This window comes from Pan paniscus, chromosome 2, assembly GCF_029289425.2.
Source record: "Pan paniscus chromosome 2, NHGRI_mPanPan1-v2.0_pri, whole genome shotgun sequence".
Classification (NCBI taxonomy): Eukaryota; Metazoa; Chordata; class Mammalia; order Primates; family Hominidae; genus Pan; species Pan paniscus.
In genome coordinates this window covers 58,206,722-58,228,319 of record NC_085926.1, presented here as the reverse complement: position 1 = coordinate 58,228,319, position 21,598 = coordinate 58,206,722, and the positions used below count along the sequence as shown (strand labels likewise).

Sequence of the window (21,598 nt, the reverse complement as noted above, 5' to 3'; positions counted from 1 at the left end):
TTTTAAATACTTGATTTAAGGATTTTTTTTTAAAGATGGCTCACTCTAAAGGAAATACAAAATAAAGGGACAGGTGGTATCCAGATAGGACAAGAATAATAACAGTGGTACAAGAATGACATATTTTGGAAACTTCTTTTTCTTTCTGTCACTTCTTTACTAATGAACACTTCTAGAACAACTCTAAAAGCATTCTGTCCTAAACATGCCATCTCAATGGTTCTGGTCTTTCTTGTTCATTTTTCAGTGACATCGCTGCACCTGTCAGGACATCACAGGGTCAGAATCCAATGATGAAGGCCAGGCGCGGTGGCTCATACCTGTAATCCTAGCACTTTGGGAGGCTGAGGTGGGAGGATCACTTGAGGTCAGGAGTTTGAGACCAGCTTGGCCAATAGGGCAAAAGCCTGTATCTACTAAAAATACAAAAATTAGCCAGGCATGGTGGCACGCGCCTGTAGTCCCAGCTACTTGGGAGGCTGAGGCAAGAGAATTGCTTGAGCCTGGGAGGCAGAGGTTGCAGTGAGTCGAGATCACACCACTGCACTCCAGCCTAGGTGACAGAGGGAGACTCTGTCTCAAAAAAAAACCAAACAAAAACCCAAAAAACCAACCAACCAACCAACAAACAAAAACAACCAATGATCAAGAAGATACCAAAGGAGTTCCCATAAAAATGTACAATTCTTGCTTGAAGACAGAATCACTGACTTTGGGAACGTGGGTGGAGAAAGATGCTATCAGAAACCTAAAAGGGCCGGGCATGATGGCTCATGCCTGTAATCCCAGCACTTTGAGAGGGCAAGATGGGCAGATCACTTGAGGCCAGGAGTTGGAGACCAGCCTGGCCAACGTGGTGAAACCCCATCTGTACTAAAAATACAAAAAAAATTAGCCGGGCCTGGTGGCATACACCTGTAAAATCTCAGCTACTTAGAGGCTGAAGCAGGAAAATTGATTGAAGCCAGGAGGTGGAGGTTGCAGTGAGCCGAGATCATCCCACTGCACTCCAGCCTGGGCAACAGAGCACAACTCTGTCTCCAAAAAACAAACAAACAAACAAACAAACAAACCTGAAAAAACTGATCTGGTAATATTCTTCAAGAGCATTCCCAAAATTCCAAACAGGATGAGTACCTTTCAACTTTTCTCTCTGTCTGAAATATTTCCTGATAAAATGTTGGACAATAACCACAAAAAGGACAAGCAGAGAAGATGTCAATATTATGATACTCTTGAAAACATCAATGATAAAACTGGCTTACCAATAATAGATTCTTATCAGTGCTGAAGGCCACAGAAGAAATGAAGCCACAAATGCCAGGATTGGGATGGCCAGCGTGCCGCCCGCAATCACAAACATGTTAACCACATCAAGATCCATCCTGGTCTTTCAGGCTAGCTGACTCCTGCAGGGGCCAAAGAGAATGACGATATTAAAATTCTGTATCAAGGGAAAAAAGGCGAAGAAGTAAAGGGGACAAGAAAAGTGAAGTTCCCAGAGTGAGGGTAAAGAACAGGAGGAAACCAAAGCAGGCAAGTGCTTTAAAAAAAACCAAATAGACATGACAACTAAAAGTAATGAGGAACTTTTCAGAGGAGCCTGGATTTGTAAAAAAAACATTATAAAGGACATACTTGGGACAAATGTGGAAATCTGAGTAAGGGCTGGGTATTAGACAACATCAATGTATCAGTGACACAATTCTTGAGTATGATGATGAAATTGTGATTATGTATGTATGTAGGAGAATATCTTCCCTTTTAGGAGATGTTTGCTGAAGTTGTAAGGGGTGAAGTATAATGGTATCTGCTACTCACTTTTAAAGGTTCAGGAGAGAAAAAGTAATGTGTGTGTGTGTGTGTGTGTGTGTGTTGGTAGGAGGAAAAGAGAGAGAAATAAAGCAAATATGGTAAAATGCTAACCACTGGGGAATCCAGGTGAAGGTTACATGATATTATCCTTTCAATCTTTCTGTAGGCTTGCAGTATTTAAAAATAAAAAAGGAGACAGGTGCAGTGGCTCACACCTGTAATCCCAGCACTTTGGGAGGCTGAGGTGGGCGGATCACTTAAGGTCAGGAGTTCGAGACTAGCCTAGCCAACATGATGAAACCCCATCTCTACTAAAAACACAAAAGTTAGCCAAGCGTGGTGGCAGGTGACTGTAATTCCAGCTACTCGGGAGGCTGAGGCAGGAGAATCGCTTGAACCCAGGAGGCAGAGGTTGCAGTGAGCCAAGATTGTGCCATTGCACTCTAGCCTGGGCAACAAGACTCTATCTCAAAAAATAAAAATAAAAAATAAATAAAAATAAAAAAGGAGGACAGGTTGGGCATGGTAGCTCATGCCTGTGATCCAGCACTTTGGGAGGCCGAGGTGGGAGGATCACTTGAGCCCAGGAGTTTGAAGCTGTAGTAAGCTATGATTGCACCACTGCACTCTAGCCTAGGCAACGGAGTGAGAACCTTTAAAAAAAAAAAAAGACAGACTTTTAAAGAAATCAATGAACAAATATACATGTACACATGGATACAAGAAACCAGTAACAGTGATTGATCTAAGGTGGGGAAGTAGATAGCTAAGTGTCAGGAATAGACAGGAAACTTGGTTTTTCACTTTTTAAAACTTTTAGGTTGTTATGTAAATATGTAACCAATTCAAAAAATAAATACATAATACAAAGTTAAGGGAGAATAAGCCAAAAAGGTAGTTTTCAGTGTACTTTCTGATGTCTTCCTAAAGACTTACACATCTGAAGGCTAGAATGTGGGATGCATGAGAGTAAGGACTGGGTGTCCCCAGCACCAACACTAAGACCTGACACATCATCGGGGCACTAGAATTCCAGCTGTATCAGAGGCCCTGCCCTGTCCCGTCTTATGAGCTTATAATACAGTTCATTCTAGCATAGAATGAAAAATACTTCAGGCTGGGTTCCGTGGCCCAGGCCTGTAATCTCAACACTTTGGGAGGCAGAGGTGGAAGGATCACTTGAGGCCAGGCATTGAAGACCAGCCTGGGCAACATGGCAAGACCTCATCTCTATTTTTTATATATATATATGTGTGTGTGTGTGTGTGTGTGTGTGTGTACACATATATATGTATATACACACATATATATTATAAAGTATATAAATATAAATATATAATAAACATATATTTCAAGTCCCATCATTCTCCCCAACACAGAAAACCCCTGGAAGGACCTGTAAGCCAGGCGTGGCCCTCTGCCTTGATTCCCTGCCATCTGTGCTAAGTGTGCAGGACTCACCAAACATAATACAGATTTCTTCAAGAAAAAGCATTAACATCTAGCAAATCATGGCTTTCCTTACATTTCCTGGGAAATGGAGTGATCTCTCCCATATGCCTCTATCGACTGATACTTAATTCAATTTGATAATAAGTTCAATGCAGCACAGTATAACCTCACGACCACTGAGCACAAGGGTCAGCACACTTTTTCTGTAAAGTGCCAGACGGTGACGATTTTAGCACTGTGGGACACAGAGTCTCTATTACAGCTACTCAATCTGCCACTGGATGAGAAAGCAGCCATTGAAGACATGTAACGAATGAGTATGACTGTGTTCCAATAAAACTTCACAGAAATAGGCTGTAGGCCAAATTTGACCTGTAGGCTGTAATTTGCCAACCCTTGATATAGCACATCAACCCTGTCACATAGGAAAGGCAAGTGTTTCATCCTGTTTTATAGGCTGAGGAAATTGAGGCTCTGAGAGGCTAAGTAACTTGCCCAAGGTCACCCAGCTGGTAGTCATGATTACAAAACAGATTTCTAACTCCAATCTACTACCTTTGCACCAAGCTCCACTTTGTCTATTTTTTATTTTTTTCAAATGGCCTGTCCTTAGTCTCTGTAACCTCTTTGCTGTTAGGTATCTACATTCATCATCCCTAATTTCTCAATGAAGATATGAGCTCTCCATCTTCAAGAGGTTTTGCCTAGCAAGCACCTCACAGCCTGGAGAAGGAGACAGATGCACCCATAGGTGGGTTAGATGGTTCTTTTCATTACATACCCATACTCTACCTAAGTACAGTCCTGAGTCTACAGTGATGAAAGCTGCCACCTTCCCAGGGCATAAGCACTGTCTTTGTCTCTGATGCAATTGCCCTCTCAGTTTCTCAGTCACTGTAAACAATTTTCCCAGCACACTGAAATCATTGGCCTGCTTCTCCTTCTGGAACCAGAGCTTCTTGAGGGTAGGGACAATCATGTATGTTCTTTCTCAGTGTCAAGTATGGCACAGGACACAAATAAGGTACAAATGAATCAATGAAAAGCAAATTTACAAAATGGGTTCCATCTGTTTCATTTCTTTTAGGAACAACCATTCCCAATGACTCTGTAAGAGACCTGACATCTTTCCTCTTTCGGTAATTACAAAATTCCCTGAAGGAGTCAGCTATTTAACACTGGCTACAATTTACCCTGCTAAAAGGCATCACCTTCAAGGAGTAAGCAAGTTAATCACAGACTGAAGGGAATCTGTACAGATCTGTTTGAACATCATGGGCTGTGAATGAGTTGACACAGATGGGAACTGTCAGCTTTGAGAAGACTTTTCCACATCATACAAAGTCCTTAAAAACTGCTGGGGGCCACTGTAAATTCAGATTACTGAGCAGCAGGGAGTCCTTTGGACTAGGAATTAGAACAGTTTATGCTCAAAGCCATATATATCATAGACTCTGACACTGGAGATGACAGCCCCGAAATGAAGGCATGATCATCAAAAAAAAAAAAACCCTCTGTGCTCTGTCGGTGCCTGCCACAATGCCAGTCAGTTTCAGCGAAGGGTGCATCTGCCTCCATCTTCTATTTAACAGCAGAATAAAGTCTTCCATAAGCAGCTTTTGTAGAACATGATCAATTTAGTAAGGTTTGCACTTATTACAGAAAACCCTGCACACTCTCCCTGACAAGGTCAAATAAATCCAGACCTTAGTTGAAGAAACCATAATTCTGAGTTTTCTGTATAGATAAAGGGTAGGCAATTTATTCCTATCTCTACAACATCCTTCATTTTACAAAGGACTTGCTTCAGCTTTCCTTTAAAAAGACAGCTCCCCTGCCATGCTGGTGTTTATTTCTAGAATACTCTATGTACCCCAGGGAGAGGCTGGAGGCAGAACAAACTGAAGCATTATGAACCAGGAACTGCCAATGGCCAAAAATCAGAGATCAACCAAGAAGTGTAACTTGAGTTTCCCAAAGCATGGGACCCATATAACTGAGAGTTTGCAAGATGACTTTAGTGAGTAGGAGAGTATAAAGAATGTTTCAGGGGTATACAGCATTAGATAACAACATATATACTAGCAAAGTCATCTCTTTTCAGTTCTTTTCAGTCCTGCTTGGGTCAAAGAGAAACTCTCAGTGTGGTGGTGTTAAACCACAGCTGGGCATGGTGGCTCATGCCTGTAATCCCAGCACTTTGGGAGGCCGAGACGGGCGGATTGCTTGAGCAGAGGAGTTTGAGACCGGCCTGGGAACAAGGAGAGGCCCCATCTTTACAAAAAATACAAAAATTAGCCGGGCATGGTGGCATGCGCCTGTAGTCTCAGCTACTCAGGAGACTCAGGTGGGAGGATTACTTGAGCCTGGAGGCTGAGGTTTCAGTGAGACGACAGTGTGCCACTCACTCCAGCCTAGGCGACAGAGGGAGACCGTTCCAAAAAAAAAAAAAAAACAAGCAGTCAATTTAAAGAAAAATGCTTAGTAGGTGACACATGAATATAGCAAAAATCGTGATGGTCATCCATGAATGGCTGCCACTGAGGGGCAAACTTGTGCGATGGATGGCACCAGGCTGGGGGCACCAGTGTGGCAGCTGGCCCTCTCCATCGTGGCTCTTCCATACATCAGCTGGGAGACCTTGGCTTCTTCATCTATTTAATGAGAACATTCAAATAGTCACGTCTGTTCTTTCTTACTTTGGTGACTTAAACATTTCTGGAATTATGCCAGGCAATTAAAGAGTAGGATTTGGCTTGCTCCCACAAGAATCTTCTTTCCTAATAGAGTTCCCAGAACCTAAAACATCACCTGGCAAAGACTTGGTGCTTGATCATGTTTATCGCCCAGCTGAATACACTGAAAAGGAAAAACACTTCATTCTATCTATTTATCGTGTAAAGTGAGGCACCCCAGGGTTAAAGACACTGCGGCACAGTGTGAGGCAGGCAATGCCAGGAAGGAGGGCTGGCCATGCTGGCACCAGGGAAAACATACTCTCACATCCCAGGCTCAGGATCCTCTGCCACTGCTTAACACCCAAGCTGTGCATTTGGGGGCCCTTATGTCTGAATACAGTGGCAAAGATTAATTGGATAGGGGACATGTCAGTGGATCCAGATAAACATTGCATCAGGGAAATGAAGTTTAATCTGGGGTTAGGAGTAAGGCACATCTCACAATTTTCTTTAATGTTGTCACTGATTTTGAAAACTGGGATCTTGAGTTCCAATATCTTAGTCTTCAGGGTATAAAGTAAAATCCAAGAATAAACAACGTAAAACACTTTCATAGAATCTCATAGACACATCTCTCCTCGCTTCGCCTGACTTACTGATTTCTGTCTTTTTTTCTTTCTTTTTTTTTTTTAGATGGAGTCTCGTTCTGTCAGCCAGGCTGGAGTGTAGTGGTACAATCTTGGCTCACTGCAACCTCCGCCTCCTGGGTTCAAGTGCTTCTCCTGTCTCAGCCTACTGAGTAGCTGGGATTACAGGCATCTGCCACCATGCCTAGCTAATTTTTGTCTTTTTAGTAGAGACAGGGTTTCACCATGCTGGGCTGGTCTCGAACTCCTGACCTCAGGTGATCCCCCCGCCTCGGCCTCCCAAAGTGCTGGGATTACAGGCGCAAGCCTCTGCACCTAGCCGACTTACTGATTTCTGCTGACAGTAATTGCATCAGTCTAACCTCCTAGATGCCAATGCATCTTTCATTCTCCTACTTGCTCACCACTCCTGTTAGGCAAAGGTGAAGAGGCACCAGCACTGGAGTCAACTTGTCCAAGTCTAAACAAACTACACTGCCTGATATATGGCAATTTAAACTTAAATTGATTAAAGCCAAAGAAAATTCAAACTTCAGTTCTTCAGCCACACCAGCCACACTTCAAGTGCTCAACAGCTACACGTGGATAAGAACTACCATATTAGACAGCACAGCCTTAGGAGACTTACACCCCTAAAAACTAATCCCTAAAAACCCAATTCCAGTTGGGTTCAACATTTACTAGGAATGTAAGGTAAAAAGAAAAATTGTCACCAGGTGTAGGACTTTGTATGAGTCGGACCGCAGCTCCCCTCAGCCACCACACTGGGTCCAGGTCCTCCCTTCCTCTCCCTCCTGTTTCTGTAAAGGCTATTCTTTCACGCCCCATAGTCCCACCACCCCAGCTGCCAGAGGAATCTTCTCAATTCACACCAGGGATCAGGCTGTGCTGGTCTCATGTCCACCAAATAAAATGTGAACTCTGACCGCCCCATGTGGTCCCAGCTCAGCTTCCCCATCCTGACTCCCACGTCTTTGCCCGCACTCCAAATAACCAGCTCGCAAGCCCCATACAGCTTCATTCTGTCTTCCTTCCTGCTGACCCCTTGGTGTAGAGCACTCCCACGTCTGGCTGCCTGATGAACTCTTCCCTGCCTTCAGAGCCTGTTCAAGTGTCCCCTTTTCAGGAAAGCATTGGGGCCCATCAACCCATGCCTTCCAGACTCCCTTCAAATTCAGAGCCAGGTTCCCCCACATAGTCTTTCAGAACTATTTGCAGGGGGCTTTTAGGGTGTGCGTCAGAGCTTTGAAAACCTTCAGGTGCCAAATCCCTTCCCACCAGACCTACTGATCAGAGAAATCATGCAGCACACTTTGGCCTGCAGAGGGCTTGGAAGCAGGGCTTACAACAGCAGTCCCAGTCTAATTAAAGGCTGCCTTTTGGGGGAAATCTATGGTGGTTAAAATCCATACTCACTCTTCAAAGAGCACAGCCTTCTTTCCCAACTGCTATTGGCTCTGGCAGAAGCTGAAAATGAGATTCTGGAATCACAAGAAATAAAATGACAAAGCATTAACTCATACTAGGGAATATGAATGAAGTGCTAACAGCCGGCCAAATTGCTGGCTTCAGTGAAGGTGGAGCACTCTCTTCCTCAGCACAGGCAAAGTACAAACAGCTTGTGGCTTTATACTATGCCTCTTGTTCAGGTCACCTCCCCCAGTGAGGCAATAAGGCAAACGTGCACAAAGGGCAGGGCATCTCAGATAATGAGCCAGGACTAGGAAGAATTGACAGAGGTCAAAGAAGCAATCTGGTGAGTAGTCAAGCATGGAACAATAGTTAAAGCTCTCCTCCATCGGGGTTAGGGCTTAGCTAAACAGTGTGTTCAGAAAGGAATGGAAGCAAGGCAGCAACCAATGGGCAAGTGAGGATAATATTGTTACCAGAGTGATGGCACTGGTACTGTCAGGGGGGCTGCACCGCTCCAAAACTGGGTTGGGCAGAAGCAGGGAGGCGCTACAAACTGCTCAGCAGCAAGAGAATGAGATGAGCAAAGGAAATGAAACCAACAAAACCCCTGAATTGTTTCAGATGAATCAAAGAGTTAAATATAAAAAATAAAACCATCTAAATTCTAGGAGGAAACATGAGAATTCTATTTTAAAAGTATCTCCATAGGAAAGGGCTTTCTAAGTAATGTCTAACATCCAGAGGCCATAACAAAGAGTATTAGTTGCATAAAAAAGCTTTTAAATCTCCACATGGAAAGAGATACCATAAATAAGATTAAAATTTGTAAATACATAATAGAGACAACATAGTAATTTCCTTAATGTATAAAGCGTTCCTACAAATCAAGACCAATAACAACAAAACCTAATAGAAAAATGAGCAAATGATCTGAACAGATAATTTACCAGGAGGGAAATACAAATGACTCTTAAACATATAAAAAGATGCTCAATCTCATTTATAATAAGAGATATGCAAATTAAATCTACAGGGTGATGGTGATCTTCCTTTATTGTACTGGCAAAGAACAAGAAGTTTAATACAGACTGTGCTGCTGAGGCTATGGAAAAATAGATGCTCTCACACAATGTACCAATTTGCATTCTCATCAGCAAACTCTACAGATTGCAATTTGGCAAAATCTGTGGCTATGTAAAATGCACATATCCTTGACCTAATGATCATCTCTCTCTTTTTTTTTTTGAGATAGAGTTTCGCTCTTGTTGCCCAGGCTGGAGTGCAATGCCGCGATCTCAGCTCACCGCAACCTCCGCCTCCCGGGTTCAAGCGATTCTCCTGCCTCAGCCTCCCGAGTAGCTAGGATTACAGGCATGTGCCACCATGCCCAGCTAATTTTGTATTTTTAGTAGAGATGGGGTTTCTCCATGTTGGTCAGGCTGGTCTTCGAACTCCCGACCTCAGGTGATCAGCCTGCCTCGGCCTTCCAAAGTGCTGGGATTACAGGCGTGAGCCACCATGCCTGGCTATGATCTTTTCTTCTAGGAATTTATCTATGTTTATGCCTGATTGTGTGAAAATGTTTGCGTAAGAGTATTACAATAGTATTCATAATGGCAAAAGATTGGAAATAATTTACACGCTTACATATAGTGAACTTATAGTTAAGTAAATGATGATACAGCTTTGCAAAGAAACACATATAGCCACTAAATACAAACAGAAATTAAATATAAACCATTTAAATAATGAGACAGTCCTATTTGTCCCTATGGGTAATGACCTCCAAGGTACATTAACTCAAAAAAGCATGGAACAGAAGACAGTGGATAAGAGTAATACCTTAACATTGAAAAACAGAGAGTGAGAGAGAAAATATATTTGTTATGCTTATGTACGTGGGAAATCCTTCTGAATGGACACAAAAGAAATTGGCCATGATTATGGTTAGCACTGGGAAGGGAAACTGCAGGGCTGGGGACAGAGATGAGAGGGAGACTTTTCACTGATACCTTCTGTCCCTTTTGAAGTGCTACTATGTGCATATTTAATGAAAAACTACAATATAGGCTGGGCACTGTGGCTCACGCCTGTAATCCCAGGATTTGGGAAGCCGAGGCGGGCAGACCACTTGAGGCCAGTAGTTCGAGACCAGCCTGGCCAACACGGTGAAACCCTGACTCCACTAAAAATACAAAAATTAGCCAGGCGTGGTGGTGTGTGCCTGTAGTCCCAGCAACTCAGGAGGCTGAGGCACAAGGATTGCTTGACCGCGAGGTGGAGGTTGCAATGAGCCGAGACTGTGCCATTGTACTCCAGCCTGGGTGACAGAGCGAGACTCTCTCTCAAAAACAAACAAACAAAAAACAAAAAAACAAAAAATAACTACAATATAAACTCCTCAAATAAAGTAGTCCATCTGTATTGTCCAATATGGTAGCCACTAGTCACATGTGGCTGCTTAAAATTAAATTGAAATTAAATAAAATTTAAAATTCGAATCTTCAGCTGACTAGCCACATGTCAAATGCTCAACAGCCACTAGTTTGTGGTTATCATATTGGACAGCAGAAATATAGAACATTTCCCTTATCACAAAAGTTCTACTGGCCAGTCCCGGACTCTACACTAGTTCAAGAGGCCAGGCACCGTGGCTCACACCTGTAATCCCAGCACCTTGGGAGGCTGAAGCAGGAGGATCACTTTGAGCCCAGAAGTTAGAGACAAGCCTGGGCAACATAGCAAGACCCCATCTCTACTAAAAATACAAAAATTAGCCAGGCATGGTGGTGCATGCCTGTAGTCCCAGCTAGAATCCCTTGAACCCAGGAGGCAGAGGTTGCAGTGCACTGCACTGCAGCCTGGGTGACAGAGTAAGACTCTGTCTCAAAAAAAAAAAAAAAAAAGGCCCATTAGAGACAGCAACCAAATATTAACTGTTTTCCATTATGACGAAAGAAATACAAATGTGAATGCTGGAAGGATGGAGGATGAAACTCCCTCCATCTCCACACACGCTATGCAGCCTAGCAGCCCACTCTATTACAACATTCACTGACTGGGGGACTACTGCCCACGTGACTGTCCAAAGGTTATGCCTGCATGGCAGGAACTTTAGTCCTTAAGACTCAAAGTCCAGTACTCTAAGACAGAAGATAGGAATTTAAATTTTTCAAATGATAAACGTTCTTATCGTTCTATCCTGGAAACACACGACCATCCATAAACCACAAATTCTTATCTCCTTCGTGGTTCTGGGAGAGGTACTGATTAGACAGTTCACTCTCTCCTGCTTTGCACCAAAACTCTGACAACTGGTTCCTCATGGGGGTTCTCATTAAAGAACCAGCCCAGCCCACAGTCCCCTCCCTGCTTTGGCCACCTGGGCAGCACTGTGGGAAAGAGAATTCAGCCCAGACAGGCTGGTCCTGTGGGTGGAGGATCAGAGAGAACCAGAAAGCCGTGCTACCTGATCCTCTAGAGAAGTGACAGGCAGAGGAGGGACAGGCAGGCAGATCAGTCCGAGGCTCAGTTGGAAGGCAGGGGGGTTGTGTATCCTGTGGTACAGCTTTTAACAAATCATGCTGGCCAAGAAGCAAGGTGATGAAACATGTCACACATACACTGACCTGGCAACATCAGCCTCTTTTGTCAGGATGGGGGCTGTGGTGATAGTCTGGAATAACCGCCTGCTTGAAATCATGTTTAAAACAAGACAACCCTACAGAAATACAAGCCAGTCTCCCGCTGGATAAAACAGGAGCCAAAAGCCACTTGACCCTTTACGTTTAAGGAGCCCAGAGTCTTCAGGCTCTAGTGGAGCCCACAACAGGCTTTGATTTGAACGTTTCTCACTGAATTAGCATGAATACACGTAACTGTCATCAGCCAGGTCACCCCTCAAAGGTGAAGTGCTAGAAAGAGCATCATGTAAGTGACTATTTGCCACATGGCTGAAAGGAATTAAAATAGCCCTCTATTGGTGTGCTATATAGCAGACGGAAAAAATAGAACCTCAGCACCCAAAACATTCTCCTGTTGGCCAAACTTGCACTTTTAAATAAGAGGAAAAGCAGGGAGATCAAAGACAGTTTTGCCTTTCTTTTTTTTTTCTTTTTTTTTTTTTCTTTCTTTCTTTCTTTCTTTCTTTCTTTCTTTCTTTCTTTCTTTCTTTTTTCTCTCTCCTTCCTTCCTTCCTTCTTTCTTTCTGTTTTTTGAGACAGGGTCTCCCTCTGTTGCCCAGGCTAGAGTGCAGTGGCACGATCTCAGTTCACTGCAACCTCTGCCTCTGGGGTTCAAGCAATTCTTGTGCCTCAGTCTCCCCAAGTAGCTGGGACTACAGGTGTGCACCATCATACCCAGCTAATTTTTGTATTTTTAGTAGAGACAGGGTTTTGCCATGTTGGCCAGGCTGGTCTTGAACTCCTGGCCTCAAATGATCTGCCTGCCTTGGCCTTCCAAAGTGCTGGGATTACAGGCGTGAGCCACTGTGCCCAGCCTGGGGTTTTGCCTTTCTAAATGAGGTGAAGTGGCCAGATGCAGTGGCTCAGGGCTGTAATCCCAGCACTTTGGGAAGCCCAGGTGGGTGGATTACCTGAGGTCAGGAGTTCGAGACCAGCCTGGCCAACATGGTGAAATCCTGTCTCTACTAAAAATACAAAATTAGCCAGGTATGGTGGCAGGCATCTCAGTAATCTCAGCTACTCAGGAGGCTGAGGCAGGAGAATCGCTTGAACCTGGGAGGCGGAGGTTGCAATGAGCTGAGATCGAGCCATTGCACTCCAGCCTGGGTGACAGAGCGAGACTCCGTCCCAAAACAAAACAAAAAAAAAGGAGGTGAAGTTGGTCTATAGTACTTTCCAACTGCAGGAACAAAGTTGATGTTAAACAAAAAAATGAGCCCTGCTAATAAACACTGGCAGGCTTTAGCAGGACAAGACTTCCCACTCCCAGCACAAAGTCTAGCGTTCAGGGTCCTTGTGCACTGATCCACATCTTCTTTCTAGCCAGAATCTCCTCCCCAGAGACCTCAGTAGCCCAGGAAGGTAAACACCAGAAAAAAGAATATATGGTAAAGCCACACTCAGAATTTCATAGTTAAAAGTAAAATACAGTTTTGTTTAGTACTTTATCTAAATAAAACAAAAATCGAATCTATCTATTTTAAAAGCAATAGTAAATACTAAGCAAAATTTAGGTTACAATTACATTTCTGTGCTTTTTTTTTTTGCTTTTTTAAAAAAATTTGAGACAGGGTCTTGCTCTGTTGCCCAGGCTAGACTGTAGTGGCGCACTGCAGCCTCGACCTCCTGGGCCCAAGTGATCCTCCCACCTCAGCCTCCTGAGCAGCTGGGACCACAGGCATGCACCACCACGCCCAGCTAATTTTTCATTTTTTGCAGAGATGGGGTCTCTCTATGTTACCCAGGCTGTTCTCGAACCCCTGGCCTCAAAGAATCCTCCTGCCTTGCCCTCCCAAAGTGGTGGGCAGGCACCAGCCACCATGCTCAGCCCTGTGCGAATTCTTAGAACAAAGACTTCATTTTGTGTAGACTCTTTTACAGTATGATAAGTCCTTCCAATTAACATTTGGTCATCACTGTGCTATCAAAAAGAAGCCATTTTTGCAAAAATATCTTATGGCCTCACTGATTTCTCAAGGGCCTCTCAATTGTTTGATTTTCAAGTCTCTCCCCTAAAGGAGTGTTCATCCCTTCTCTTTATCAATTGTTGGCAGATCTCACATTGCCAGATCCTATTATTGCTTTGACACATCATCCAAGCAGTTCCTTAACATCACTGGCTTTGATTTCATGAGATATTGCCTCTCTTAAGAGTTGCAATTTTACTTTCCATTGTTTATGTCATATTTGCAAAACATCTGACGACCAGGCAGAGACGCAGAGCCAAAATATGGATGCTCCTGGAGCCTGGCTGACCACCAGGGTTGAAAACAGAGGGAGAGATGATGAAGTAGGACTTAACTTTGCACATGGCAAGTCCATTAATGAATATTTTCTTGTTATGAAAACTTCTGCTTCCCAGCCAGGCACGGCGGCTCACACCTGTAATCCCAGCACTTTGGGAGGCCAAGGCAGGCGGATCACTTGAGGTTTGAGACCAGCCTGGACAACATGGTGAAACCCTGTCTCTAACTAAAAACACAAAAAAATTAGCCAGGCGTGGTGGCACACACCTGTCGTCCCAGCTACAAAGGAGTGTGAGGCACAAGAATGCCTTGAACTCAGGAGGCAGAGGCTGCAGTGAGCCAAGTTCGTGCCACTGCGCTCCAGCCTGGGCAACAGAGTGAGACTCTGTCTCAAAAAAAAAGAAAAGAAAACTTCTGCTTCCCATGCACAATCTGGAAACTGTGGAGAATCAGATACTAGATACACTTAATAATCTGACTTTCTCATGACTATACCTGCACTGGCTTTCTGTTTTTTTCTCTATTTTCTCCACTCTCTACCTATAAGACGTCCTCTGTCTACCCCCAGTTCTCCTTTAAAAAATCTTTCTGGTGGAGCTAGAATTTATCTCCTTCACTTAGACTTTCCTCAATCCCCTAGTAATCTCTATTCCATCCTCCATGCCCCACAGTATTTGGTATGAACACTTCCCTCTCAAGACACTTGAGATTTGTATCTCGTGATAAGAACACTGGCTGGGCGGGACTGTAAACTAGTTCAACCATTGTGGAAGACAGTGCAGTGATTCCTCAAGGATTGAGAACTAGAAATACTATTTGACCCAGCAATCTCATTACTGGGCATACACCCAAAGGATTATAAATAATGCTACTATAAAGACACATGAACACATATGTTTATTGCAGCACTATTCACAATAGCAAAGACTTGGAACCAACCCAAATGTCCATCAATGATAGACTGGATTAAGAAAATGTGGCACATATACACCATGGAATACTATGCAGCCATAAAAAAGGATGAGTTCATGTCCTTTGTAGGGACATGGATGAAGCTGGAAACCATCATTCTGAGCAAACTATTCCAAGGACAGAAAACCAAACACCGCACATTCTCACTCATAGGTGGGAATTGAACAATGAGAACACTTGGACACAGGGTGGGGAACATTACACACTGGGGCCTGTCGTGGGGCAGGGGGATGGGGGAGGGATAGCATTAGGAGAAATACCTAACGTAAATGACGAGTTAACGGGTGCAGCAAACCAACATGGCACATGTATACATATGTAACAAAACTGCACATTGTGCACATGTACCCTACAACTTAAAGTATAATAATAATAATAAAAAGAACACTGGCTGGACCCTCCACTAGGCTGCAAGCTCCTCAAAAACAAGTCTGACCACATCTTTGCCTCTGTCACAGTACTTAGCATACACTGTGCCTTGCCCTTGGCGGACACTTGGTCAATGCCAAATGATAAGCTGGAAAGCTGAAACAAAACCAACTGCTGACTGAGAAGAAACCACTCCCTGCACCCATCACACAGCCTTAGGGGGAGAAGTCATGAATCAACAGGGCTGCCCCACCAGTGTCAACGCAGGCATTCCTTCACTCTGCTCATACGGCCACAAATGAAAGAAACATTTGTCAGAGCAGTATAGTTTTAGAGGTTTTAGTTTGGATGGGCAGCTGGGTCCTAGAGAAATTAAGCAAGCTGCTCAATGTCACACAGCTTTCTCTTCCTCTCTGCTAATTCACCGGTGGTTGGCAGTGGCTCTCACCATGATGTTGAAGGCCACTTAGGATTTGGTGCTGCCCATCTCTCAAGAGTCATCTTCTTCTATCACCTGCCTATTGCCTGCCCTCCATCCCTTCCAATAATGATCTGCAACCCCCAGACATGCCGTGCTCTCCCACACCTCATGGACTTTGACACACCTGCTCCTCTCTCCCCGGCACGCCTATTCTCCCTCTTGCCTGGCGAGCTCCAGCCCATCCTAAAAGTCTTAGCTATTAAAGCACTGCCACTCTCTGTAAATGCTCCTGACAGTTCAGTTTTGCAACTCAACAACCTGGGTTCAAATCTCTGCTGTGCCATTGACCACTGTGACTCTGTTCTGGTCACATGCTTGCCATGTGACTGCAGCAAGTGACCTAACCTCTTAGAATTCTACCTCAGTGTGGGGATGAAATGGGATGATGCAAGGAAACTGTTCAAAGCAGTGACAGGCAGATACTAAGCATTCACTCTGCACTGCTGGGATCTTGCCTGACTTCACAGGCAGAGTTAGGCAGCCCTGCCATACCTCCACCACCCTGCATGGCCACTGCTCAGGCCTATTGAGATGCCTGATAGTCTCTGGGCAGGGTCTGCGTTGCCATCTTTATACTCTCAGAATCCAGTCCCATCCCCAGACTTCATCATATGTAAGGTATGAATCCTTTTCTGGGTATATCACAAGGCAAACACCCAATGCCAACAGCCAAACAGCCATAGCTTCTGGAAAAATGCCTAAGAGCAAAGGCTGCTGTTAATACATTACTTAAAAAGAAGAGGATCCCAACCTGCAGCAGTGTAAGAACTTCTGCCCACACCTCCTGAGTGCTGTCCTGCTCCCCTGAATCAGCAGTTTCCTTGGTACAGCACCAGAGAGCCGCACAGAAGCTCATGACAGACCCCAAACCCATCTAGCCACAGGCAGCAACACCCTAAGTGGCCTCTAGGATTGGGAAGCGTCAAATAGGATCCAGAGGGTTTCTGAGGGTCCGGTTTAGGAGAATACCTTTATCTTCTTGGAAGAGGCAACTACATGCAAGGTCAGAAAGGACTTTAATGTTGTGAAAATCATGTCCAGTTTCAGTTTCTCAACTGTGGCACAAGTGACATTGGAGGCCATATAATTCTTTGTTGTGGCACCGTCCTGTGCATTGTAGGACATTTAGCAGCATCCCTGGCCTCTACCCACTTGATGTTACCTACAAGTTGTGACAACCAACAACAACAACAAAATTTAAAAATTATCCAGGTTTGGCCGGGCGCGGTGGCTCACATCTGCAATCCCAGCACTTTGGGAGGTAGAGGCAGGCGGATCACCTGAGGTCGGGAGTTCGAGACCAGCCTGACCAACATGGAGAAACCCCGTCTCTACTAAAAATACAAAATTAGCCAGGCGTGCTTGTGCATGCCTGTAATCCCAGCTACTCTGGAGGCTGAGGCAGGAGAATTGCTTGAACCCAGGAGGTGGAGGTTGCGGTGAGCCGAGATCGCACCACTGCACTCCAGCCTGGACGACAGAGCAAGACTCCATCTCAAAAAAAAAAAAAAAATTACCCAGGTTTGGTGGTGCACACCTGTAGCCCCAGTTACTTAGGAGGCTGAGGTAGCAGGATTGCTTGAGCCCAGGAGTTCAAAGTTACAGTGAGCTAAGATTGCTCCACCGCACTCCAGCATGGGTAACAGAGTGAGACCCTGTCTCTTAAAAAAAAAATTTTTTTAAGACTCAAATAGGAGAAATTTTTAAATGAATTTTTTTTCAACTTGCAGAACTAGCTTCCTGGCATCTTCCAAATATTTAGCTTTGATGGGGATGTCTTGCCTCTTTTCTTTTGAACACTCGTCACGGTAATAATTGATCTAATCACCAAAATAACCAAGAGTTTCATAAAAAGTATGACATAGCATGCCAGGTGTGGTGGTGCACACCTGTAGTTCCAGCTACTTGGGAGGCTGAGGTGGGAGAATCACTTGAGCCCAAGAGTTCCAGGTCAGCCTGAGTAGGAAACATAGTGAGACTTCATCTCTAAAAAAAAAAATTTTTTTAAAGAATATGACATAGTGAAGCTGATTTCCAATCTTAGCTGCCTGCTAGCCTTCTAGAATAAACACTCATTCTTTATTTATTTATTTTATTTTTTGAGACTGGGTCTTACTTTGTCACCTACGCTGGAGTGCAGTGGAACAATCTCAGTTCACTGCAGCCTCGATCTCCCAGGCTCAAGCAATCCTCCCACCCCAGCCTCCCAAGTAGCCGGGACTACAGGTGCACAACACCACTCCCAGCTAATTTTTTTTTTTTTTGGTAGAGATGGGGTTTCACCATGTTGCCCAGGCTAGTCTTGAACTCCTGGGTTCAGGTGATCCTCTTGCCTTGGCCTCTCAAAGTGCTGGCCACTTTGAGGTGTGAGCCCACCACACCCAGACAAAACATTCATGCTTGCCTTTCTTCCCTCCAAACCCAAAGATAATCTTTGAGTCTAACTTCTCGCCCCCAGGATAGACCTCACCCAACACATACTGCAAACCAGGATCACCTCTAAGGACAACTTTTTTCTCATATCAAGTTTCAGAATTACTTCCCAGTTGCACAAACTGCATTCCCATCTTTTACTCTAGGTTTGCAGATGCTCACAGAATCAAAGGTCACACATTTTAAAAGCTAAAAAAACCAGAAGGGCAATTCTGTCTCTAACTACAAAGACAATGGATAATTTGGAGTTGACGAAAGCCACAGAATGTGTCGAAAAGGCAAAATAATAAAAATAATAAAAAGATGAAAATAGAGAAAGTCTCATAGGCCTTTCTGAGCATACAAAATGGTTAATTTCTGCAGAGTCAGTGTGAGCCATTTATTAATTATTTTTTTCCAGTAATTCAAGGTAGTGGTCAACTACCACTCTTCATAATAACAGCTGCTGCTTTCTGAGTGCTTAAAACATGCTGGGCCCTGTGCATTATTTTATCTAAATATTGCCACTACCCTGTAAAGTGGGTACTATTACCAGAAGCTGACAGGCCCTTGCTGGTCTGAGAAAAACAAATTAGTGCTAGAAACACAGGTGATTAATTTCTCTTATTTCTAATTTCCTATATTACAACAATGTTCTTGATAAGAATTTGTTGAAATTGGGTAAAAAGTCTAGTGGTTCGAGGTCGGGTTGGGGGGGCGGTTGGGGGAAGGGGGTGGTTCTGAGGCCAGACTCACTTCGTGTCTTGGGAAGGTACCACCTCTGGAAGCCTCATATTCCTGCTCTCAGGAATGGGCACAGCGGTGGTACCTACCTCAAGGGGCTGTTGGGGAAAGTATGGCAGGTAATTCTTTTAAGGGGCTTAGGACAGGGCCTGGCACACAAGATTTGCTTATTCTATGTCAGCTATTATTCATTATAAACTACTTTAAACTCTTAGCCAGGTGGAGCCACTAGGGATTTCTGAGCAGGCGGGAGCAGCGGGGAGGGGGGCGGCGAGATAAATGAGGGCCTCCAGGTCCCAGCTGGAGTAAGACCCCCCCTTTATTTCCTCTTCCTAACCACCCAGCTCCTGGGGCATACAAAGGGCTCAAAATACATATTCTCTGCATGCACAGTATCTAGACCCTCTGGCATCCTCCTTTTCCCCCACTCCCCCATGCCTCACTCTGTCACCTGGCCTCGCTGTGGGCTCAGGGGCGCAAACCCTGCACGTGCACTGCCCTGCAGCCGGCGTTACACAATCCGCATTTCTAAGGCAGCCGTGAAACCTGTGTCGCTGTAGGCGGGGGACCGCAGGTTGCCGGCGGGTACCTGGCTGGACAGCATCCTGATTCAAGTGTTTCGACACGGAAGGGGAGCAAGGGCACGGGAGTCGGGGCAGGCTGGGGAAAGGGAAGCTGAAAGGCTGCTGGGGGAGGGGAGTAGCGGAGCGAGATCTTGGGGACGGCGCGGAGGCGGCGCGTGACACGGAGCAAGATGCTATCTGGGTGGGCGAGCTGCAGTCCTTCTCCAGGAAATGGGGGAAACAGGGCTGCAGGACCCCAAAATCCTCTCGGCACTGCGAGGGGCGCCTAAGGGCTGCTGCGGGCGCAGGGGGTGGGGAGGCGGAGTAGAAAGAGGGTGCAGGTCCCGACCCGTCCTCACTCTGTCCCCCGGCTTCAAGAGGCTGGCTGGACCCAGGAAATGGGGCGCCGGGTTTCGGGCATCTCAAACCTATTCAGGCAGCGGGAGGTGGGGGCAGCGCCCGCGCGGGGAGCGGAGTGGAAAGGCAAGTGCAGATCCCCGACTCTTTCCACTCGATGCGCCGCTGCAGGGAGGGACTGGGGGAGAGGTCACGGGGCCATCAGGGCGCCCCATCCCCCTAGGAGCGCACCACCGCCCGCCCGTGTCCGCTCACCTGACCGGCCTCAACCGCCTGGGTCCCGCCGCCGGGCCCGGACACCGGCCCTCGGTCTCTAGCCCCGGGCTGGGACCTGCCGCCGCGCTCGGACCTGCCGCCGCGCTCCTACCCGCGCCGCTCCCAGCTCCGGCGCCCAGCCCAGCTGGACTCCTTAAAGGCGCAGCGTGCCGGTTCGCGTCCTCCGACAGAAAAGCCAGCCCCGCCCCGACCCGGCGCCGCGCGCTGTCCCCCAGCGGCCGCGCTCTGTTTGGGGGCTCCGGGGCGCTTATCCCCAGCTCCTCCGCGCGCTGGCTCACAGCGTTAAACCCGGAGGGTACAGTTAGCGTCTCGCACAACCCGACGCCGGCAACTGTCTCCTAGCACCCGAGAGCCACGGCGAGAGCAGGATCGCCTACCGAGGTACCGGGGGCGGAGCCCGAGCGCCCGGTCCCGCCCCCGCCCCCGCCCCCGCCCCGCCCCGGAGCGCACACGGTGGCGGGGCGCGGGGAGGGCCTCTGAGCCCGCAGAGCCACACACAGTTCCACATCCCCGGCCCGAATTATTCCCGGCACTGTTTCACTTACTGAGCACCTACTGTGTGCCTGGCGCGGCTGGGCATTAAACCCGCCAAAGTGACTCAGGCAGGATCTCGGGATCTCTGCCCCGAAAGGCATCAGAGAGAAAGGGACAGGCAGGGGTTCTCAGGCAGTAAAGCAACACTGCTTGACATCTGTTGTCTCACGTAATCCTATGAGGTAGGCACTGGGGTCGACTTCTTTTCTTAGAAGACACCGAGGCTCAGGGAGGTGAGGGGCTTGCCCTGGATAGTCCAGGAAATGGGAGAAATGGGGGCGCAGGAGCCCCCAAATCCTCTGGACACTGCGAGGGCTCCACCCCAAGGAACACCGTAGGCGCTCATGCTCCCGCCCTGGCTCTCGGGTGCTTGGAGACAGTTGCCGGCGTCGGGTTGTGCGGGACGTCAGACTGTAAGGACAGAACTGCGAATTCCAACCGAGGATCGTCTGACTCCAAAGCTATACGGGAGAAATGGGCACCTGGAAAGGCCTTCGGCCACCTCTGGTTAAACCCCTGCTATGGTCGTTTCTTTCTTTTAGGGACAGTTAAACCCCAGCTTGGCCTGGCTACTCTTCCGTGTTTTCCATGTCTCAGTTTAGCTGCCACTTCCTCCAGGAAGCCTTCAGTAAGACCCCTTTGGGCTCACACTGCACTGTGGGCTTCTTTCATCAAAACATGTATTCGTTCATTTAACAGATATTTACTACACCTGTTAGGGGCCTTAGTGGCACCCAGGTCTTCCTGCTGCACTGAGTGCTTGGCCTGCCACTCCAGACATCAAGGGGCCAGGGCTCAGCAGGACTCTCTTGGCCGTTTAAATCCCCCACAAAGGCAGCCTTTGGGCCTCAGCCTGCCAAGGCCTCCACGCTGGTGGAGCCTGGCTGAGTGGTGCAGGTCCTGGGTTTTAAGAATAGGACACAGTCAAGAAGTCCCGGAGAAGTGGCAAAGGGGCA

At 46.3% G+C, this 21,598-nt stretch overlaps 1 protein-coding gene across 6 annotated transcripts in view; it reads right to left on the bottom strand.

Moving 5' to 3' along the window:
* The window catches only part of ABHD6 (abhydrolase domain containing 6, acylglycerol lipase), a 55,140-nt gene extending 34,643 nt beyond the window's left edge, over window positions 1–20,497 (bottom strand). The window contains exons 1-3 of one of the 6 annotated variants that reach the window (XM_008964029.4): window positions 20,088–20,496; window positions 8,009–8,073; window positions 1,266–1,409 (exon numbers count right to left, since the gene is read on the bottom strand). In XM_008964029.4, coding sequence (XP_008962277.1) covers window positions 1,266–1,384 — 119 coding nt within the window. In that variant the 5' untranslated portion in view covers window positions 1,385–1,409; window positions 8,009–8,073; window positions 20,088–20,496. Of the gene's footprint in view, window positions 1–1,265; window positions 1,410–8,008; window positions 8,074–20,087 lie in introns of those variants that run through there. The other 5 variants (XM_003811625.6, XM_008964028.4, XM_003811624.6 and 2 more) reach the window with 5 other exon arrangements.
* Window positions 20,498–21,598: the final 1,101 nt, after the last annotated feature.